The sequence below is a fragment of the Ricinus communis genome, chromosome 2 (genome assembly GCF_019578655.1).
Source record: "Ricinus communis isolate WT05 ecotype wild-type chromosome 2, ASM1957865v1, whole genome shotgun sequence".
In the NCBI taxonomy this organism is placed as follows: Eukaryota; Viridiplantae; Streptophyta; class Magnoliopsida; order Malpighiales; family Euphorbiaceae; genus Ricinus; species Ricinus communis.
In genome coordinates, this window is record NC_063257.1 from 2,010,625 (window position 1) to 2,028,984 (window position 18,360).

General features: G+C 30.6%; 3 protein-coding genes across 4 annotated transcripts; 2 read left to right on the top strand and 1 right to left on the bottom strand.

Annotated features, from left to right (window-relative positions):
* The first annotated feature begins 628 nt into the window (after nt 1-628).
* LOC8275761 (probable jasmonic acid carboxyl methyltransferase 2) lies at nt 629-5,555 on the top strand. Its single transcript, XM_002510378.3, has 4 exons — nt 629-857; nt 969-1,376; nt 4,000-4,272; nt 5,035-5,555. Exons 1-4 carry the CDS (start codon nt 783-785, stop codon nt 5,395-5,397), a joined length of 1,119 nt encoding a protein of 372 aa, XP_002510424.1. The 5' UTR covers nt 629-782; the 3' UTR covers nt 5,398-5,555.
* A 931-nt stretch (nt 5,556-6,486) lies between these two features.
* On the top strand, nt 6,487-11,285 carry LOC8275760 (abscisic acid 8'-hydroxylase 2). 2 transcript variants are annotated; one of them, XM_048371418.1, is made up of 10 exons: nt 6,487-6,806; nt 6,914-7,235; nt 8,784-8,933; nt 9,034-9,217; nt 9,308-9,387; nt 9,495-9,587; nt 9,765-9,843; nt 9,959-10,065; nt 10,353-10,471; nt 10,623-11,285. In XM_048371418.1, the coding sequence occupies exons 1-10, from the start codon at nt 6,568-6,570 to the stop codon at nt 10,720-10,722; spliced, it is 1,473 nt and encodes a 490-aa protein (XP_048227375.1). In that variant the 5' UTR covers nt 6,487-6,567; the 3' UTR covers nt 10,723-11,285. The 2 variants fall into 2 exon arrangements, with proteins under 2 accessions (XP_048227375.1, XP_002510423.3); XM_002510377.4 differs by having other exon boundaries at nt 6,489-6,806; nt 9,498-9,587.
* A 4,666-nt stretch (nt 11,286-15,951) lies between these two features.
* On the bottom strand, nt 15,952-17,377 carry LOC8275759. The gene has a single exon (XM_002510376.4). It carries the CDS (start codon nt 16,924-16,926, stop codon nt 16,129-16,131), a length of 798 nt encoding a protein of 265 aa, XP_002510422.1. The 5' UTR covers nt 16,927-17,377; the 3' UTR covers nt 15,952-16,128.
* Between the last annotated feature and the right edge of the window lie 983 nt (nt 17,378-18,360).

The window sequence follows — 18,360 nt, forward strand, 5'->3', positions numbered from 1 at the left end:
ATAATAATATAAATTTTTTAATTTATTTTATTTTAATCATTCAACTTTAAATTTAATTATAATTTAGTCACATCACAAGAAAACATATCACTTTTTTCTTAATTATTATTTTTTTATTAATTATTTTTACCATATGTAAATATTTATTTATAAAATAATTAAATTTAAATAAAATTTAAATTAAACTATTAAACTAAATCATATAATCTTCTATTTTACAAGTAGGAAAAGATAAGCATAATAATAAGCTTGTCATCTTTTTCATTAGAATTTGCTAATAGAAAAAAGAGAAAAAAAAATTGGGTGCAGATATTCTTGACAAATAAGCATAGCCTAATCCTGATATCGTCTCACCAAACAGCACATGAACATCTTCCCATGAATAGTACAGTGGTCCCATGAATGTAACTGATGCGGGTCTACCCTTATCGCAGTGGTCCCATGAAAACAAACGACAGGTTCAGCTTATAGGCTTTTGCATGCATTTAAGCCGCAATAATGGTCGAGGATTCTTCAAAATCTCATTTAATGCATATAATTACTCAACTTGGGTTTTAGGTGTTAAGGTCAAAGGCTGTAACTTGTATAGAGATACTTTATGTTGCCTTGCTTCTATATAAAGGGCTTCCGTCTTATCATAACTCTTCACTCTTAGCTTGAATTCTAACTTTTGGGTGCAGGTGGGAAGAGAGAGAGATAGACAAGTAATCATTTTCTCAAAGTCTTGATCTCGTTTGTTTAATTGTTTCTTTGGTTTAGCCAGAGAGAGTTCAAAGAAAAGGATGGAAACAATGCAAGTCTTTCACATGAACAAAGGAAATGGTGAAACTAGCTATGCAAAGAACTCAACTGTCCAGGTTTAATTATCAACCTGTTATCTTTCTTCTGCGTCTTCCATGCATGATAAAATCTCGTCCTTCTTTTTTCTTCTTTTCTCAGATTCTCACTTGTTTATATTCATTTTGTAGAGCAAAATTATATCCGTTGCAAAATCAGTTATGGATGAAGCAATCTTGGAAATGCTATGCACTCGAAAGATGCCTCAAAGTATAGGCATAGCAGACTTGGGTTGCTCATCAGGACCCAATGCCTTGCGAGTAATATCTGAAACACTTGATGTTATCTACACAAGATATCAAGATCTGGGCCGTGCAATACCTGAGTTTAGGGTTTTTCTGAACGATCTTCCCTGCAATGACTTCAACTGTATATTTGGGTTACTGCCTGAACTCTACAACAAATTGAAGGAAGAAAAAGGTGCAGGATTTGGGTCATGTTTTATCTCAGGGACGCCAGGTTCTTTCTATGGCAGATTGTTTCCTAGCAAGAGTCTCCACTGTGTTCACTCTTCTTCCAGTCTTCACTGGCTTTCACAGGTTGGTCCCACTTAAGAGCCATAGTTCCTTTAAATTCTATAAATTGCACGTAAACTGGAGGCAAATCTTGATAACTTTCTTCTGATTTATTATTAAACGAATCTGTACTATTAATAAAAAGAAAACCTGATAGGGCATTTGTGCCTTTCAGTTGACTGATAATTAAGAACTATTTAATGCAATCAATTTATTATAATACACAATGAAACGAGAGAAGGTTTCTTCTTCTTTTTTTTTTCCTTAAATAAGAAACAACAGTTCTCATTTATTTGTGTTTGATAAGTACAGAATATATCTTAATGGATTATAAAATGAAGAATAATAATTTTGATCCTGCAAACACTAGCCACTACTTAAAAGACATGCATGCAAATGTACCATAAGTGGGGTTTGGATAACCCAATTCACCATTTAAGATTAAAATTTTCATCACTTTTTAATTTTAAAATGGTAGTGCGGTTCCAACTTAAAATTATATAAAATAGTAAATTAAATTTTTTATTGAATATTCTGACCATTGAATTTTTGAGAATTTTTATTGAGGCGAATTTTATGCCTCTATGATATTCTTAAGTTGGCTTCTGTTTATATTAAATAAAGATTGTTGATACTCATTTTATCAATTTTTGTAATGCTCATTTAAAGATTAACATGACAAAAGACTTGTTATAAATATTATTCTCATTATATTTATTGTTTCTAAATTTCTTATTTATGATTTTTATCCTTCAAGTAATTTTAAAAATTAGTATTACATATTAAATATATATTTAATCAATAAATTTAATTCATTTTAATAATTTTAAGTATCAAACAAATTTACTCCGTGCTTAAGAACTTAAAAGGATTTATATTTCATACTTAAAATTTAATACGGATTTTTAAATTTACCGAATACCCCTTTAAAAAGTTAGTATTACAAATTGAGTATATATTTAATCAATAAAATTTAACCAATCTTAATAATTGTAAGTATTAAATAAATTTATTCGGTATTTAAAAGTTTAAAAATTATTATATATATACTTAAAGTTTACTACAAATTTTTAAATTTATCAAATACCATATGAGAATCGATAAGGTAAAAATCGGAGTGATTAAATAAAGGATAATAACATAAAATTGTATTCTAAACAATAAAAGAAATATATTATTTTGTTAGTGGTGATCATTTACAGCCAAACTACCATTGCAGCCTCTATCATCTTTTTATTCTTAACAAAAAGACAAAAATAGTTTTTGTGGTGCACGTATTAATAACATGGGTTGTTTTAAAATGAATCTCCCATCGCCCTAAGAAATCGCATACATTATAATTGGGGATTAGATTATTTATATCAGCAAAGCTGTCCCATCTATTGTTATATATCTAGATTTAGTCTAAATACGGTGATCTTTGGTTCAAAAATTGATGCTAAATAGTTATATTAAATTTTTTGGTAAAGACGGCTACTAATAACTGATTTAGTTTCAATTAACTGCTGATTATATCAATTATATTTTAGAGTTTTTTCTTATCAGTTGATAATTGATTTAATTTTTATTTATTTATTTAGACAATATTATTCTTATTAAAATTTATTAATAGTTATTTACTTAAATTAATCTCATATATATTTTAAAATAAATGATAATTATTTTAAAATTATAATATTTAAAATTAAAAATTTTTATTAGTAGAATATAAATATAAATTTAAATTCTTAAAATAATTTTTATAAATATTTTTAATAATAAATACAATTGAGTTACAATAAATTAACTATAATATTTTTAATTATTATAAGTTATTTTTATTAATTTGTATCATTAAAAATAATGTAATAAAATAAAAAATATATTTAACAATAAATTATATATTCACTGGTCATTTAACATACTAACAACAACTGCTAATAAAATTCTACCAAACAGTTTAATTATTAGCCATCAGCTATCAGCCACTAGCTACTAGCTAAATTTATCAGCTGAACCAAATATGCCCTATAACTAATAAGAAAGTAATATATATATGTATAAGTGTTTTATATTTTGATATTAGATAATTTATACATGTTTAATCATTTTAAACTAATAAATACATGTCAATTACTTATCAATTTAATATATAAATAGAGACATAGACCCTAAGTAAAAAAAATTCAATAGCGCAGACAAGTTTCAACTAAATAATTATTAACTCTTTGAAAATGCCAAAAATAAAGGAGCAAAGGAAATATGAATGGAGCCAAGTTGTTGAAAATGGGTTTCCTTATTTTCTGACACCTTTCAAATAAGTAGCCTTCTTAAGCTAACCAAAAGACTATCATTCATGTACTTTCAAATGGATTTATGATGTTAACACTCATGCCATATTTTTAAATTATGCAAATCATAAAAAATAATTTCGTAATAAAATATGAATCAAGTATAACTTAATTAGTACAAAGAGTCATCTTATGACTATAAATTTTCAATTTTGAATCCTAATCGACATTAAATAATTTGAAAAACTATTATTCAAAATATTTTACTTGACAAAAAAAAAAATCATACTTTTCTTTAATGTTATTTTAGAGAATTAATATCTCACTGTTAATGTCTGTTGCAAGCCTGACAAGAAGTGTCCAATATGAACATACAGGTTCCAACTGGTTTAGAAAGATACGTAAGCAACCCCGTGAACAAGGGAAAGATATACATTTCAAAGAGCAGTCCAAGTTTTGTACTGGAAGCATACTCGAAGCAGTACCAGAAGGATTTTTCAATGTTTCTAAAATCACGTTCTGAGGAATTAGTTCCTGGTGGCTGCATGGTTTTGTCATTCATGGGCAGGAGATCTTCTGATCCCACTACTGAAGAAAGTTGCTATCACTGGGAGCTGTTAGCAAAAGCACTAATGAGCATGGTTTCAGAGGTGCACTTCTTAAATCTTGCATTTTCTTTTTAACTCCACCAAAATAATTGGAAATTTTTCCATTCTATCTTTGCTCTTTTAAATCAGATAGATAGACATGCTCATGGCTCAAGATTTACCCTCACACTCCATAGAAAAGTTAAGATTTTCATTCTCTAGTACAGATGTCTATTAAAAACTCAAACCTAACCTTAGAACTCAAAAGGTGAAGTAAGAGGCTAACGGGTTATAAAAAGATGCAGAGTTTATGATTGCCTGATTGGACTAAGAGGGTTTGTGGAGAAAGGGATTTACTCAATTTATACCATTTTAAAAACTCTAGTCCGACCTTAATATCCATATGAGAGGAACTAAGAAATTATGAAAACTATATAAACTCGTAATATGACACAAATAATTGAGTTGAGAATTTATTTAAGAATATTGAATTTGAACATAAGATTGTCCATTTCGAATAAAAGATTAGGCTGGATTTATATTGAAGCAATCTATGGCAATAATATTATTAAGTCATGTCGTTTCAAAAGCATAGTGGAGCAATACCTGGTACCTTTTTATATCTTAATCAATGATTGGCACTCATCCTTTCAGCCACCAATATATGTCAATTACCTACAAAGAATAATCTCATTAGGAAATATCAAGATGTGATTGAATGGATAAAACACTAAAAACCAACTTGTTAACATGGGAATCAGAATTGTTCTGTCTCCAGTCAATATAAAGATTTCAGGGTTACCTTTATTGTAATCGTACGTGCAGGGAAAGATTAAAGAGGAAAAGGTTGATTCTTTTAATGCCCCTTACTATGCACCCTGCGCAGAAGAAATGAAGTTAGAGGTACAAAAAGAAGGGTCTTTCATAATTGATCGCCTTGAAGCCTTTGAAATTGATTGGGATGGAGGATCTAATGATGGGCATGTGACAACCGCTGCACTAACTCGTGGTCAAAGGGTATCCAAGACAATTAGAGCAGTGGTGGAGTCGATGCTGGAAACTCATTTTGGTAGTCACATAATGGACGAATTATTTAAGAGGTTTGGCGAGCTGGTGGATGATTACTTGTCCAAGAATAGAACCAAGTACGTTAACTTGGTAATTTCTTTGTTAAGGAAGGAGCAGTAATCATGGCTTGGCGGCTAAAAGGCCACCCGATTCATGAACCTGGTTAATTTTTTGTGGGTTCTGTCTTACTAATATGTAGTAGTATTACACTACATGTAATAAAATGAAGATGCTGCTCTGATTTAATCTTAATAAAGCTTTTACGATCAGTTAGGAAATGAAGTATCTCTAGAATTAAAGAGGTCTGTTTGTTATTTATTTATTTCTCTCTTTCTTTTATAAGTAGAAGATCCGTAGTAATACCTTATTGCGAAATATTTTATCATAGATAATTATATGGTATTTTATTTATTAGAAAATGAAATAATTACAATATAAATCAAGAACAAATCGTAATTAATATTCTAGGTCAATTTTCTGCCATTATCAAAATATATATAGTGATACTGGAGGAGTTTGACTCTATAGTACTGAATAATTCTTTAGATTTTAAGAAAGAAATGCAAGGATACGACTCTAAATATCTTATGGAGTAGGTTTAGAGGTTAATTATCGAGAGCATGCAGATCCCATATGTCCAAAAGAGATAATAAATACATATACATAAAAAGACGAGATGCCATTGGAAAGAAGCAGAGTTTCTGCAAAAAACTAAGTACTCAATGAGACACCAGCTATTGTTACTTATCAGGAAAGATAATAAGGTTCTTTGTTCCTTTAATTTCCCTTCTCTCTCTCTCACTCACCTCTTTTTTTTCTTTTTCTTTTGATGCATTTGTAAAGGAGCATAACTCATACTCTTTACTATTAGTCTATTATATTATCATCATCTGTGGTTTGTTCTTTTGTAATGAATTTTGCTTTTGACCTGGGCCATTAAATACATCAATGCATTGACTTGACAACCCATTACATTATTATTATTATTGTCATCTTTTCTTTCTGAAACCACTCAAAATGTTATTATTAATCTGCGGTTGGGTGTCCACATTCAAGGGCACCATTGCACTATTCGAAGGATCATATTTGAGCATGTAAGCCAAAATACAAACATCTATTTTTTCAACCGTACACTTGTCTAAGATTTTTTATATTTTATTTTCAAGACATGAATGGTTGGAAAAGTAGTTCTAGTACTAATTATCCAAGTTTTCATTTATTAATACAAGCAGAGAATTAGCGTAGCTTTATATACTAATTTTCTTCTCCCACCATCAAATATAAACCAAAATGCATTCTTTCCTTTCGGCAGATGCAAATCCTTATTGCCTTTGTTTTTACGCAGTTCTTGTTCTGCTTTTGTTGTTATTTATATTAAGGAAGATGCTTTGGGGTCCTTTTCAGGAATCCCTGGCTAATATTCCACCTGGTAGTAGAGGACTGCCTTTGATTGGAGAGACCCTACAGTTCATTTCTGCCATCAACAGTGACAAAGGTTTCTACGACTTTGTCAGAGTTCGTCGTCTAAGGTCTTAATTAATTACTCCGATTTCTTTTCTTTTTTTTAATTGTAATTTCTAAATTAGTAACATTATTATACCAAGAACACAAACTTTAATTTTTATTTTGAATTCAGGTACGGAAACTGCTTCAAGACGAGCATATTTGGGCAGACACATGTCTTTATTTCAAGCACGGAGTCAGCTAAGACGATATTAAACAACGAGTCTGGTAAATTTACAAAGAAATACATTAAATCAATTGCAGAGCTTGTTGGAGATCAAAGTCTCCTGTGTGCTTCTCACCTGCATCATAAACTGATACGGAGCCGTTTGATAAATCTATTCTCCACCACTTCACTTTCTCTCTTCATCGAACAATTTGATCAGCTCGTTATCACAAGTCTCCATAGCTGGAAAAATATGGGCACTGTAATTGTGCTTGACCAGGCACTTAAGGTTAGTTATTTACAAGCTTTCTTGATTTGGAGAAAATTCTTGTCTAGGTTTGGCGCATATGTCCCCACTTATAGTATTAAACTGTTAGATGATTGATATAATATTTATTAGTTTTAAATGATAAAATATGTGTTAATTATCTAATATCAAAGTGTAAAATACTCATACATACATACCACTCTTCTATTAGTTGTGGTGTATACACTAAATTTAGATAAAAAAACTCTCGTGATTTAATCTATATTATTAGATTTAATATTTTTAAATTTAAATAATTATAAAAATAAAAATTCCAATATACCAATGTTCTTATGTGATAAAATATTAGGTTTAATATTTTTAAACTTCCAAACATAAAAAAATTAGGTTAGTCAATAAGCATATCTAAATATAAAATCTGACTAAAATTGACTAGACTCGTATTTAAAACTAAATAATTTAATAATTAGGATGCATGGATCAACATGTAACAATAAAGAAAGAGGCTATTCTTTTCAACTTTTTTTTTTTTTTAATTCATAAAAGGGTCAATATCTAATGGGCAACAGAACAGGAATAACTATCCCTTAAACATCTTTTTGCTAACTTGAACTAGCGGTCGGGCTAATTTAAATAAAAAAATAAAATTATTACTAAGCATTAACTTTTTTATCATCAATATCTAATATTTTATATATTACTAATTGTAATGTAAAAAAATAATAATCTCTTATTTTGTTAATTGTTATTTTTAATCTAATAACTTAAACATGTTTATTTTTTGAAAAAATAACATTTGAAAGTTGATTCTCTTAGTCTGAAACTCAATCTTGTAACCATGACTAGAGGTTCGAAACGGACTTATTTCAACTTCAAGCCGGGTTCAACTATTGCCCAAGGCACATTTAAAAAAATAATAATAATTAAAATATCTATATTTTCTACTCAAATTTACAGTGTTGTACTTTTTTCAATTCTTACTGTATTTAAAATATAAAAAATGCAGTCTTTTAATTTTTTTTGAAAAAATTACAATCTTATTCATTTTTTTTTATTCGATTGCTTTTCTAGTAAAATAATAAAAGAATAACTGAAAAATAATCATTACTGTATTGTTTTAAAAAAATAATAAATGATATATTTAAAAAATTATACTATAAAAATGATATCTTTTATTAATTTTTAAAAATTTCTAAAATATTTTAATTCTCTTATAAAAAAGAAAGAAGTAAGGTGCAAGTTGGGTTTCTTAGGCCCTTATTTGTCTCCATCCCTACTTGTAATTTGCAATGGCCCATGCTATACTGAATCTGTCGGCCACTTTAAAACGTGGTGCCCATGTTTTCCCGAATGTCCTTTTTAAGTTCAAATGATGCCATTATAGGCTCAAGTGACAGTAGGCCGAAACAAATGACGATACCTATGATGGGCCTTATGATTCCAATTTTTCTAGGATGACCCATCTTGTGCTAATTTTGCAGTCTTAAGCATCTATGGTACTGTTATTGAGGCAAGACACGCTTCAAAGCTATAACAATTGGTTGAATTTTGGCATTGTAATTGAGGCAGATAACCTTCAAAGCTATGTGCAAGATGTTGATGAGTATAGAAAATGAACAAGAACTACAAATGTTGCAAGACGATATAACTCATGTTTGTGAAGCAATGCTTGCATTCCCTCTCAGACTTCCCTGCACTAGATTCCACAAAGGCCTCAAGGTAATCTGCACAATAATTATAAGCCCATAAAAGTCGCTTTATCTATTGGTTATGATTTATGAACTCAGATGTTCTTAAAAAAAAAATAATGATGATTCAGGCCAGGAAAAGAATCATGAACAGACTAGAAATGATGATGGTTAATAGAAGAAGATGCTCAGATACCAATCAGCGAGATTTTCTACAGCAACTTTTAATAGGAGACGAAAAGTCATGTTCCGATGGAGCCTTTAAGCTGACAGATCCAGAGATTAAAGATAACATATTAACTATGATAATTGCAGGTCAGAAACTGGTGTTAACGCAGGATAACTATCAGATTATTGGTAGAGTAACAAATATGTTGGTAAATAATATGTGATGATAATACGCAGGTCAGGATACAACAGCAAGTGCTATCACATGGATGGTTAAGTACGTAGGTGAAAATCAAAATGTTTTAGACACACTTTGTGTGAGTACCATCTTTTCCATTCTAAAATATAATTAAACTACCAGCTAGGGTTCTTATTTCCTGACTAAATAAACTCAAAGTGAAATTATATTGCTTCTTGATTGGAGCAGGCTGAGCAATTTCATATTGCAGAGAAAATTGCTTCAGAGGGACAATTTCTTTCGTTGGAAGATCTTAGTGAGATGCCATATGCTTCTAAGGTAACAGCAAGTATATAAAACTCACTGCCAGCTTTCTTCGTGAGCCCTTAAAGATTTAACATACACTCTGCGAAACAAATAAAACTTTCTGTTGTGAAACTGTTTGTCAAGAAAGATCAAGCGTAAATGTTTTCAATATTCTTAAATACTGAATTTGTAATTAATACTGATGAACAGGTGGTTAAAGAATCATTAAGGATGGCATCTGTTGTTCCCTGGTTCCCAAGATTAGCACTTGAGGACTGTGAGATTGAAGGTTTGTCTCCTGCTCATACATCAAAATATATCTCTTTTTGTCAAGAAAATTTCTTAGTAATAATAATATCATTTATAAGTCTTTGTTCACTTTTTCAATGAATTTTCTCCTATAGGATTTAAGATAATGAAAGGGTGGAATGTTAATATTGATGCTAGATCAATACATCGCGATCCTATTCTATACGAGGAATCCAACAATTTCCATCCACCAAGATTTGAGGTATGTTTATGATCCATGTCAAACCCAATTCTCTTCTGTTAAATTCTATCTTTATATTTATCGATCTTGACTATTTTTGGTATATTGCACTTAATTATTGCATAATGAACATATAAGTTCTATTGCTATTATCGATTTGACAATGTTAGAACGACACATATTTTTAAATTTTATAATTATTTTATATATATATCTCATCAAATTATTGTATGTAATTCTTGGGAAGTAACTTCTTCTTTTTTCTTTTTACTATAGCAAATTGAAATTGTATGTCTTTTATTTTACAGGATGACTCTAAGCCGTATAGCTTCTTAGCATTTGGAATGGGAAGAAGAACATGTTTGGGTATGAACATGGCAAAAGCCATGATGCTTGTATTCCTCCACCGTCTTATCACCACATACGAGTAAGTTTTCTTTAACAAGAGATATATTTTGGCTTAGCCATGTGTTATATAGTATCACTTATTCCATTTCTTACTCAACAGCTAATCTTACGAAGTAATGATCACACTTTATCAATATTATGCAAGTAAAAGATGAACTTCGATTGTGCAGGTGGAAGTTGCTTGCTTCAGACTCGAGTATAGAGAAGTGGGCACTTTTCTCAAGATTAAAATCTGGTTGTCCGATCCATGTTACTAGCATTACAAATTAAGGGTGCTGCCCCTCCATAAAATAAAACTCCACAGCACTAATAAAGATAATATGGGTTGTTAAAAGGAAAATGATTAGTAACTCATTATATGAATAGTATTATAATGGGTAGTTAAATATTCATAAAACAGAAGCATAAGAGATGAAATGATCTATAAAATAAATAAATATGCAATTAGTTATTACATATTTATTTGTATAATTAGTTATTACACCAATCAGGATCTTAAAATAAAAGTTAAAAGGGGAAAATAAAGAGAGCTTTGTTTGCAGAGCTAATTGGGTAGTTAAAGTGGAGATCAGTCACCTAATCTTAGCAGTTAGTGTAATTCTCCAAGTCTAAGTCATATATTAGCATGACATGTATGAACAAGGAAGAAGAAGGTCAAAAGTATCTAGATATTATGTTGACTTTCAGAATGTATCAAAGCATTTGCTAAGCTGAGAACATTTTTTATTATGCATGATCTTTGCATTGTGGAGTTAAAGTAGGCTCTCTTGCATTTATCTAATCTATGTTGAAAACCTGATGAACAATAACAGATTTGAATTTCTTTTTTATTGCATGCGATCGTCAATTCCCTGAGACAATTTATTCAATAATCATACAAATTATATTAGTTTATATCCTGGCCTGTCATATCAGTAATTAGATGCAAGCTAGATTAATTTCGAATGAAAATCAGATAAGAGAAATAGACCTTGAAATGAACTTCTGGAACTTTTCAAATGGAAATTGATGTGTGAATAGATGTGGTGTGAGTCTTATCTTTGTATAGTATTGTTCATAACTAATCTATTAAATTCGCATAAAATGACATTGAGATAGGGGCACAGTGAGCACATTGAAGTTGTACCCTATAGGCAATTACTAAATAATTTATTGTTTCTTATAATATATAATTATAAATTATTTATTCTAATTCTAATTTTTTTTTTTTTTTTTTATGAAAGGGAAACCCGCACAGACGTTTTAGGTGGGTACATGGCATATGTTGGTAACATATTAAAATGAATACCAAACTCTATGCACAAAATCAATATCCAATGTCTATCCCTGAGCCAGCAGAACCGGCATTGTCCTATATATGTATATGTTACATCCCCAAACCAGGCAGGCATACAACCCTTAATCCTAGGGCATATCACAATCTCTTCGATTTCGACTCACTTTCTTCTCAAATAACAGAACCAAACCCTTTCTTGTTTGGCTGGTGGGGTCAAATCATTTCTCACTAACCAGCTCTCATTCAGCTCCATGAATCCCGTTCTCGTGCGGAACTCTATTACGCCTGAGGCCTACAGTTGGGCTCTTAAAAAGAAAAATTCTTATTCGAAGGTCTTCGTCATATCACATACCATTATTATTCTAGTAAAAAAGAACCCAATTCGGTTCTGTATAATATATATGCAATTTCCATTGCCAAGTAGCTACTGTTTAATTTGTTAATGGATTAATATATGTGTATATATATAATTATAATATGGTATTGTTTCCCAACCACACCATCACTCCAAACATCATTAATGCCTGTAAATTTATAAATATGCCAATAATTGGATGGTGGATCATTAATTAATATCATAAATTTTAACTTGGCTGTAGTGATGTTAATATTAAAATAATTCTCATATTTTTCTTTTTGCTGAGTTCCTTAGGGTCCTCCTATTTTTGATTGGCCTAGTTACATTTTAATACTAGAAATTGATGGCTCATTATATTGTGGCCGCCTGCTTCACACGAATGCATGCCTTTTTTGCCAATTTGATATTAGCCCCTTTAGATCAACTCCACGTTCCCCAATTCTTGCTTTCCTATTAAGTAATGCTCTTTCTGCTACTTAATTACTTATATACTAGAGTTTTTGTTAGTGATTTTACAATTAATTTATAATTTTTTATAAGGGTAATAAACAAAATATAAATATATAATAAAAATTAAATATTCTCTTTGAGAAAAAAGAAAAAAGAAAAAAGAAAAATAAGGGGGCATAAACCTGAAATATATATAGACTAATAAATTTTATGAATGTGTTTTCACAACCAAAATTAATTCGTAAAAACTCGAATTTTTCATGAGAAACTTGAATTGCAACCCAAATTCTGCACTACATCTACATTTTGGATATTTCTCAGGAAATTTTTAATATATATGAAATATGTTAAGCACTGATTACTTAAAAGGAGCTGGTCCATATATGATTTGTCATCTACTTCACAATCATGAATGCAATGTCTATTTTAATATTCAGCACCAGATTTTAAAAGTAAAAGAAACAAATATGTGTTCAATTCAAAAAATGACACTGAATCATTTGTTTAATTCCACCATCCAAAAGTCTAGAAAAGGTTAATTATGTGATTAGAAATAAGAAATAATTGACACTTGAAATGTAGCTAGAAAAGGCTCTGCTACTTGGGAATCTCAAAAACAAACTGTGGGGACAACATTTCTTTTAGTATAGTTTATGATTTGTTGCAATTTCTGGTTGCAACATTAATTAAATTTCTAATCCAATTACTCATGAATAGGTTCTGATGTTGACTTAGCCAATCATTTATGTCTTTACAAATATCTGACTTAAATGAATTTGTCACAGACCCATTATCTTCTAATTTCTATAAATCCAACTTGTTATTTAGATAAAATCTTATTACATAAGGATTATGGTTGCATAGTATTACAAGTGTAATAGGCTCAAAACATTTGGTGTTTTAGATTTCAATTTTTTTTTTTGTGTAAAAGAGAAATTAAGGGTTTCTTTGTTTTTCTTTTGGGGGTCATGTGACAGCTAGGAGGGAAAGAAATGACAAACCTGAAAGACAAGAGCATTGCTTCACTATAAGGACAGGTTTAGTACAAAGTTTTGGTCATTCTATTTATAAATAGTTGTTGTCTCTATTACTTCCATTTCATATTTTTGGTTATTATATAGAAAACTACATCGATTTCTGTTAGAGAGACAAGGCCCATCATCGAGAAACAATAAATAAGGTACCAAAACAAGAATTATATTAAATAGAATAGCAAAATCCTGTTTTAAGAATTCAAGAAATAAGAGGTTTCTAAGTATGAAAAGTTCAGTAACTTCACCTGCTTCATTCGAACTCCTTTTGATTATAAACAGGTTAAGTTTAAGCCTGTGAGCAACTTATTTAGATTTTATTAGAATTACATGTAGCTTATTTATTTATTTTAAGATTATAATGAAGTTTAATTTGTTAATAAATAATTATTCATTCCTCTTTTATTTTATAAAACTTAAATATTTCAATATTAACCGATATTTATATTGTTATGTTAACTTTACGTATTTTATATAATATTCTATGATGAGATATTAATTTCTATTGACATGATTTTATCGGAGAATATTCTTAAATTTTATATATATTAATCAAAGGCTTAATTAAGATTCATAGAAGCTTGTCAATGTTAAGTGAACATAGGGGATTCAGTTTGGCTAGATTTATTAAGTAAATGAGGAATTCCTAAATTTAAATTACAGAAATAAATAAATAAATAAATAAAAAGACATACCAAAACCTTGCCCCACAATTGATTTGCATCCCACTTTTAAATGTGATGGCCCAAGCCCATTTTGACAATTGTCTATTCCTCTTAAAATCCTTGCCGTTATTTCAAAAAAGAAAGTAAAAAATCCCTGCCGTGGTCAAAACACAATTACAGGAAACTGCAGTCAGTGTTTTCCTTCTTCCCTTTATACTGTTTTCTATCCATTTATTAATTTTAATAAGTTGTTAAGGTGAGAGAGGGAGAAGGAATTGTACTTCCCATAGAATTGAAAAACCGACCAAGTCTTATCTCGGCTGGTGGTGGTTTGCATTAAATAAAATTGGACCAAATATTGAGCTACTAAATGGACAAAAAAAGAGGTTCGTCAAGGTCCAAGAAAATAATTGCCAGTCCCTTGCTAAAATATACAATAACAAAAGAGAAGAAAATAAGCAAAGGGATCATATTTATCCCTTATGCTGCATAACTCCCAGGACAAGTGGATAAGACTAAGACCAAGCTGCTTCGTTATACAGAATTAATAGAAGACACTTCTTTCTTGCAACCACCAATAAACTAACCATATTTTCTCTACCTTTTACCTTCTAAGTGGGGTTCCTATCATTTTAAACAATCTAAAGAAAAAGAAGAGAACGACAAATTTTTAAGAAAGAAAATTATGATAGAACAATAAGAATAGGAAGCAGAGCGGAAGGAATAGGGAATCATTGTTGTGTCCCTACAAGAGACAATGTGGAGGAAGGGGTGGGTGGCAACTTTTGCCTTCATGCTCTATCTAATCTGTGAGAAACCTTTGGAACAAATTAAGTTCTAATTACTCTAAACCTAGCCTAAACTAAAGCGTGGGGAGAAAAAGAACAAAAGACGTTCGGCTTCAGAACATTGCAACTTTTTAGAGGCTATATACAATTTACTCTATTTTGGCTTAGAGCAATCGTGCACTTAAGAAAAGCCCAATTTTGCGGCTATCTAAGAAGAGACTGCTAATCATACATAAAGAAAATTATGGTCTTTGTCTAATTTGTTGAAACATCTATCTCCACATTGCATTGAATTCCAAAGTCCATCCCCTACTTCTAAAACAGGATTATTATGAGGCTATAAACAAAAGGAAAAAACACAAAATCTATAAGAAGATTATGCATCTATTTGTTGCATAATTTATTATTTAAAATACCACTAATAATAACTGTCGCTGTTCAAAGATGATGAACAAATTAATTAATGAGTAATCAGGTCCCAATACATATCGAGATATTGAAAATCTTTCTTGCTGCGCAGAAGGGTGCCGAAATGCAGATGGTATCACCTGATTCTTACGTGTAATAACAAGAGGGGGTTAAAGAAAAGGGGTGCTTTTCTTCTCTTGCTTTTGTAATAATAAAAGAAAGAATGTCCTTAATTGTAGCTAGACATCACTTTCATGTTCTGGGCAAGCAAAAAAGAAAGCTGTATGATTTTGGTAGTGATAAATCCCCGTCACCAATTACACAAGCAAAACTGGATTCATCTCATATTTTTCACAAGTCATTTCTTTTAAACTTTCAGGCAGGGAAGGACACAACATTATCTGTACTTCAAAACTTCACCAAAACAGATTCAATTGACCGAGAACAAATTTAAGGAAAATTAAAAAGCCATCAAGAAAAGAAATGGATTTTGCATAGAAATGCTTACTGTAACGATTGAAAATGGCAAAAGAAACTCATAATTCATAATTCATAATTGCCATCAAACAGGAATTATGCTATTTACATACAATCTACTTTCGTTAAAATCGAGATAGATTTTAACTTCTTAATGCCTAATTCCTTCCGTTTTTAATCTCTCTATTCACTTTTTCTTACCGCTATTAATCACAACAGTAAATTACTCCTCTTTCTCTTGCATTAGAGCAGCAAAATTCTCATCTCTCAAACTCTTCTTTTTACTAGCTATAAAACTCTCAATTGTAAGCCTGAACTCTTCATTATTCATATCCTTTATTGACTTACTGTGTCTCCGATCACCACCACCGGCAACCACTACCATTTCCCTTCCATTAATTTCTGTCTCCGAGCGCCGCAATACTCTTCGTTGACTCCTCCTCTTCTTCTTCTTCTCCTCCACCGCATACTTCTCGGATTGCGTCCTCATAAAACGCTTGTCTTCTGTATCATCAACTGTAGTACTTTCTGGAACCATAAGGTCGCGTACTTGATTCTCATGATCAATAGCAGCAACATTCTCGTAATGAACAATCTGTTTGTCGCTAAAGATAATCTCTTCCGGTTGAATAATCTCCGGTGCCGGCGAGACGACTGTTTGTTTCTGATTTTCTTTTTCCTCGTCGGACAGCGTTTTCCGGTGATAGGAGGAGGAGAAGGAGACGTATTGGTCGTAAAGGTTGTGATTAGACACGTTGTGGTTCTGGTTTGAGGTGGAGAAACTGTATATAAGGAAAACGAGCGTGTTGATCAGGCCAAAAATGACGAACTGATGGTTTAAAAGAGGGAGATAAAGTGACGGCATGCCTTCAACGACAGGAATGATCAAACTAATGAACCACCATAGAAGAGCGAAAGTAACTGCCAAGTGTAAACAGAGTGTAAAGATTCTCTGTCGTTTGTATCTTCTCATGGCGTCGGCTTTTTCAGCTTTTAATGTATCAAACTCAGAGGAAGCCATTTTGATGATCAACCGAAGTATATAATGAAAATATGATAGTGAGTGCAATTGAGCTGAGAGAGTTCAATGATCTTTTTTTGTTTTTTTTTTTTAATCTTTTTCTTTTCTTCAGCCGCGAAGGAGAGACTAAGGAAGTAGTAAAACGAAACTGGCGATGCCAGAGGTTTATTTTCCAGGCTTTTATAGACCTGAGCTTGACTTCTCGTGAAGAATTATTATTCTTTTTCTTTTTTTTCTTTGAGCAACTGGAAAACCCTTTTTTTTTTTTCTTTTTTCTTTTTTCCCCTATCTTTTCGGCACACAAATTTTATACTGAACTCATAATTTCAGTCAATTGTAGGATGCGGCAGTTATAATAATTAAAATTTTTAAAAAATTCACATAAAATATTTATAAGTTTTGAACAAAAAAATTAATCTACAATTAAAAAAAATGGTTAGTTCAGTTAGTGGGAAAAAAGAACCTAGTTAATAACCGTTTTTTCAATAAACCCAAAAAATAAAATAAAAATTGAGTTAATTAGAAATGAATGCAATGGATTAATTGTTTATTAAAAATTTTAAATTATGTTTCCCAATTAACTAATTAGCTGGGAGTTTACCGGCTTTTTATTTTTCGAGGCCTCGTGGTAGAATGAGTAATGGAAATTGACCTGTACGTATATAAAGACTTGGACTTGATGGACGCGCGCGCGAGGGGGACACCGACTTCTTTTAACTCAATGTATAGACTAGCCACCGTAACCATTACTCTCATATATAGGGGTGAATTTCACTGCAGTCCTTATTTTTAAATATATTTCTATTACTGTCCCATGACAATTCCTTACACTTCAATTTGATAACCTTAAAATCCTTTTTCTTGACATAAATTATTTCTGTAAGTTTGAAAAGTGATACGCTTTATATTTTATTAGACTTTTTCTTAATGTAAAGTTATTAAAATTTTAATAGTAAATATAGAATAAGTCTTTTAATACAAACTTCTCGCAAAATTGTCAAAGGGATGAATGAAGAACCCATATGCCAAACTACATATTACTACATTAACATTGACAAATGCATGTAAAATGGAATATTAAGACAGTGATTATAAAAATATAATTTAGCAGCTTTTAACATATGGCTAGTACAAAGTCCAATCCTCTATCCTTATTTACCTTTCTTTTAAACCCAAATCAAAGAAAATAGCTGAAAGAAAGAGGGATCACCCCTTCGGAAAGTCTTAAATGTTTTATATTTTTTACAATTAAATCCTAAAGTTTCCTTTTTACAATCAATTTCTAACATTTACAAAAAATAAAAATAAACCCTCTCCGTCAGTCACACCTTTAGTCAAACAAATTCTCATTAGCCCAATTTTCAAATTTTAACTATATATATAATTCTTCAAGTTTTAGATTGTACCAAACAAGACTCTTGCAAGCTGTAAAAC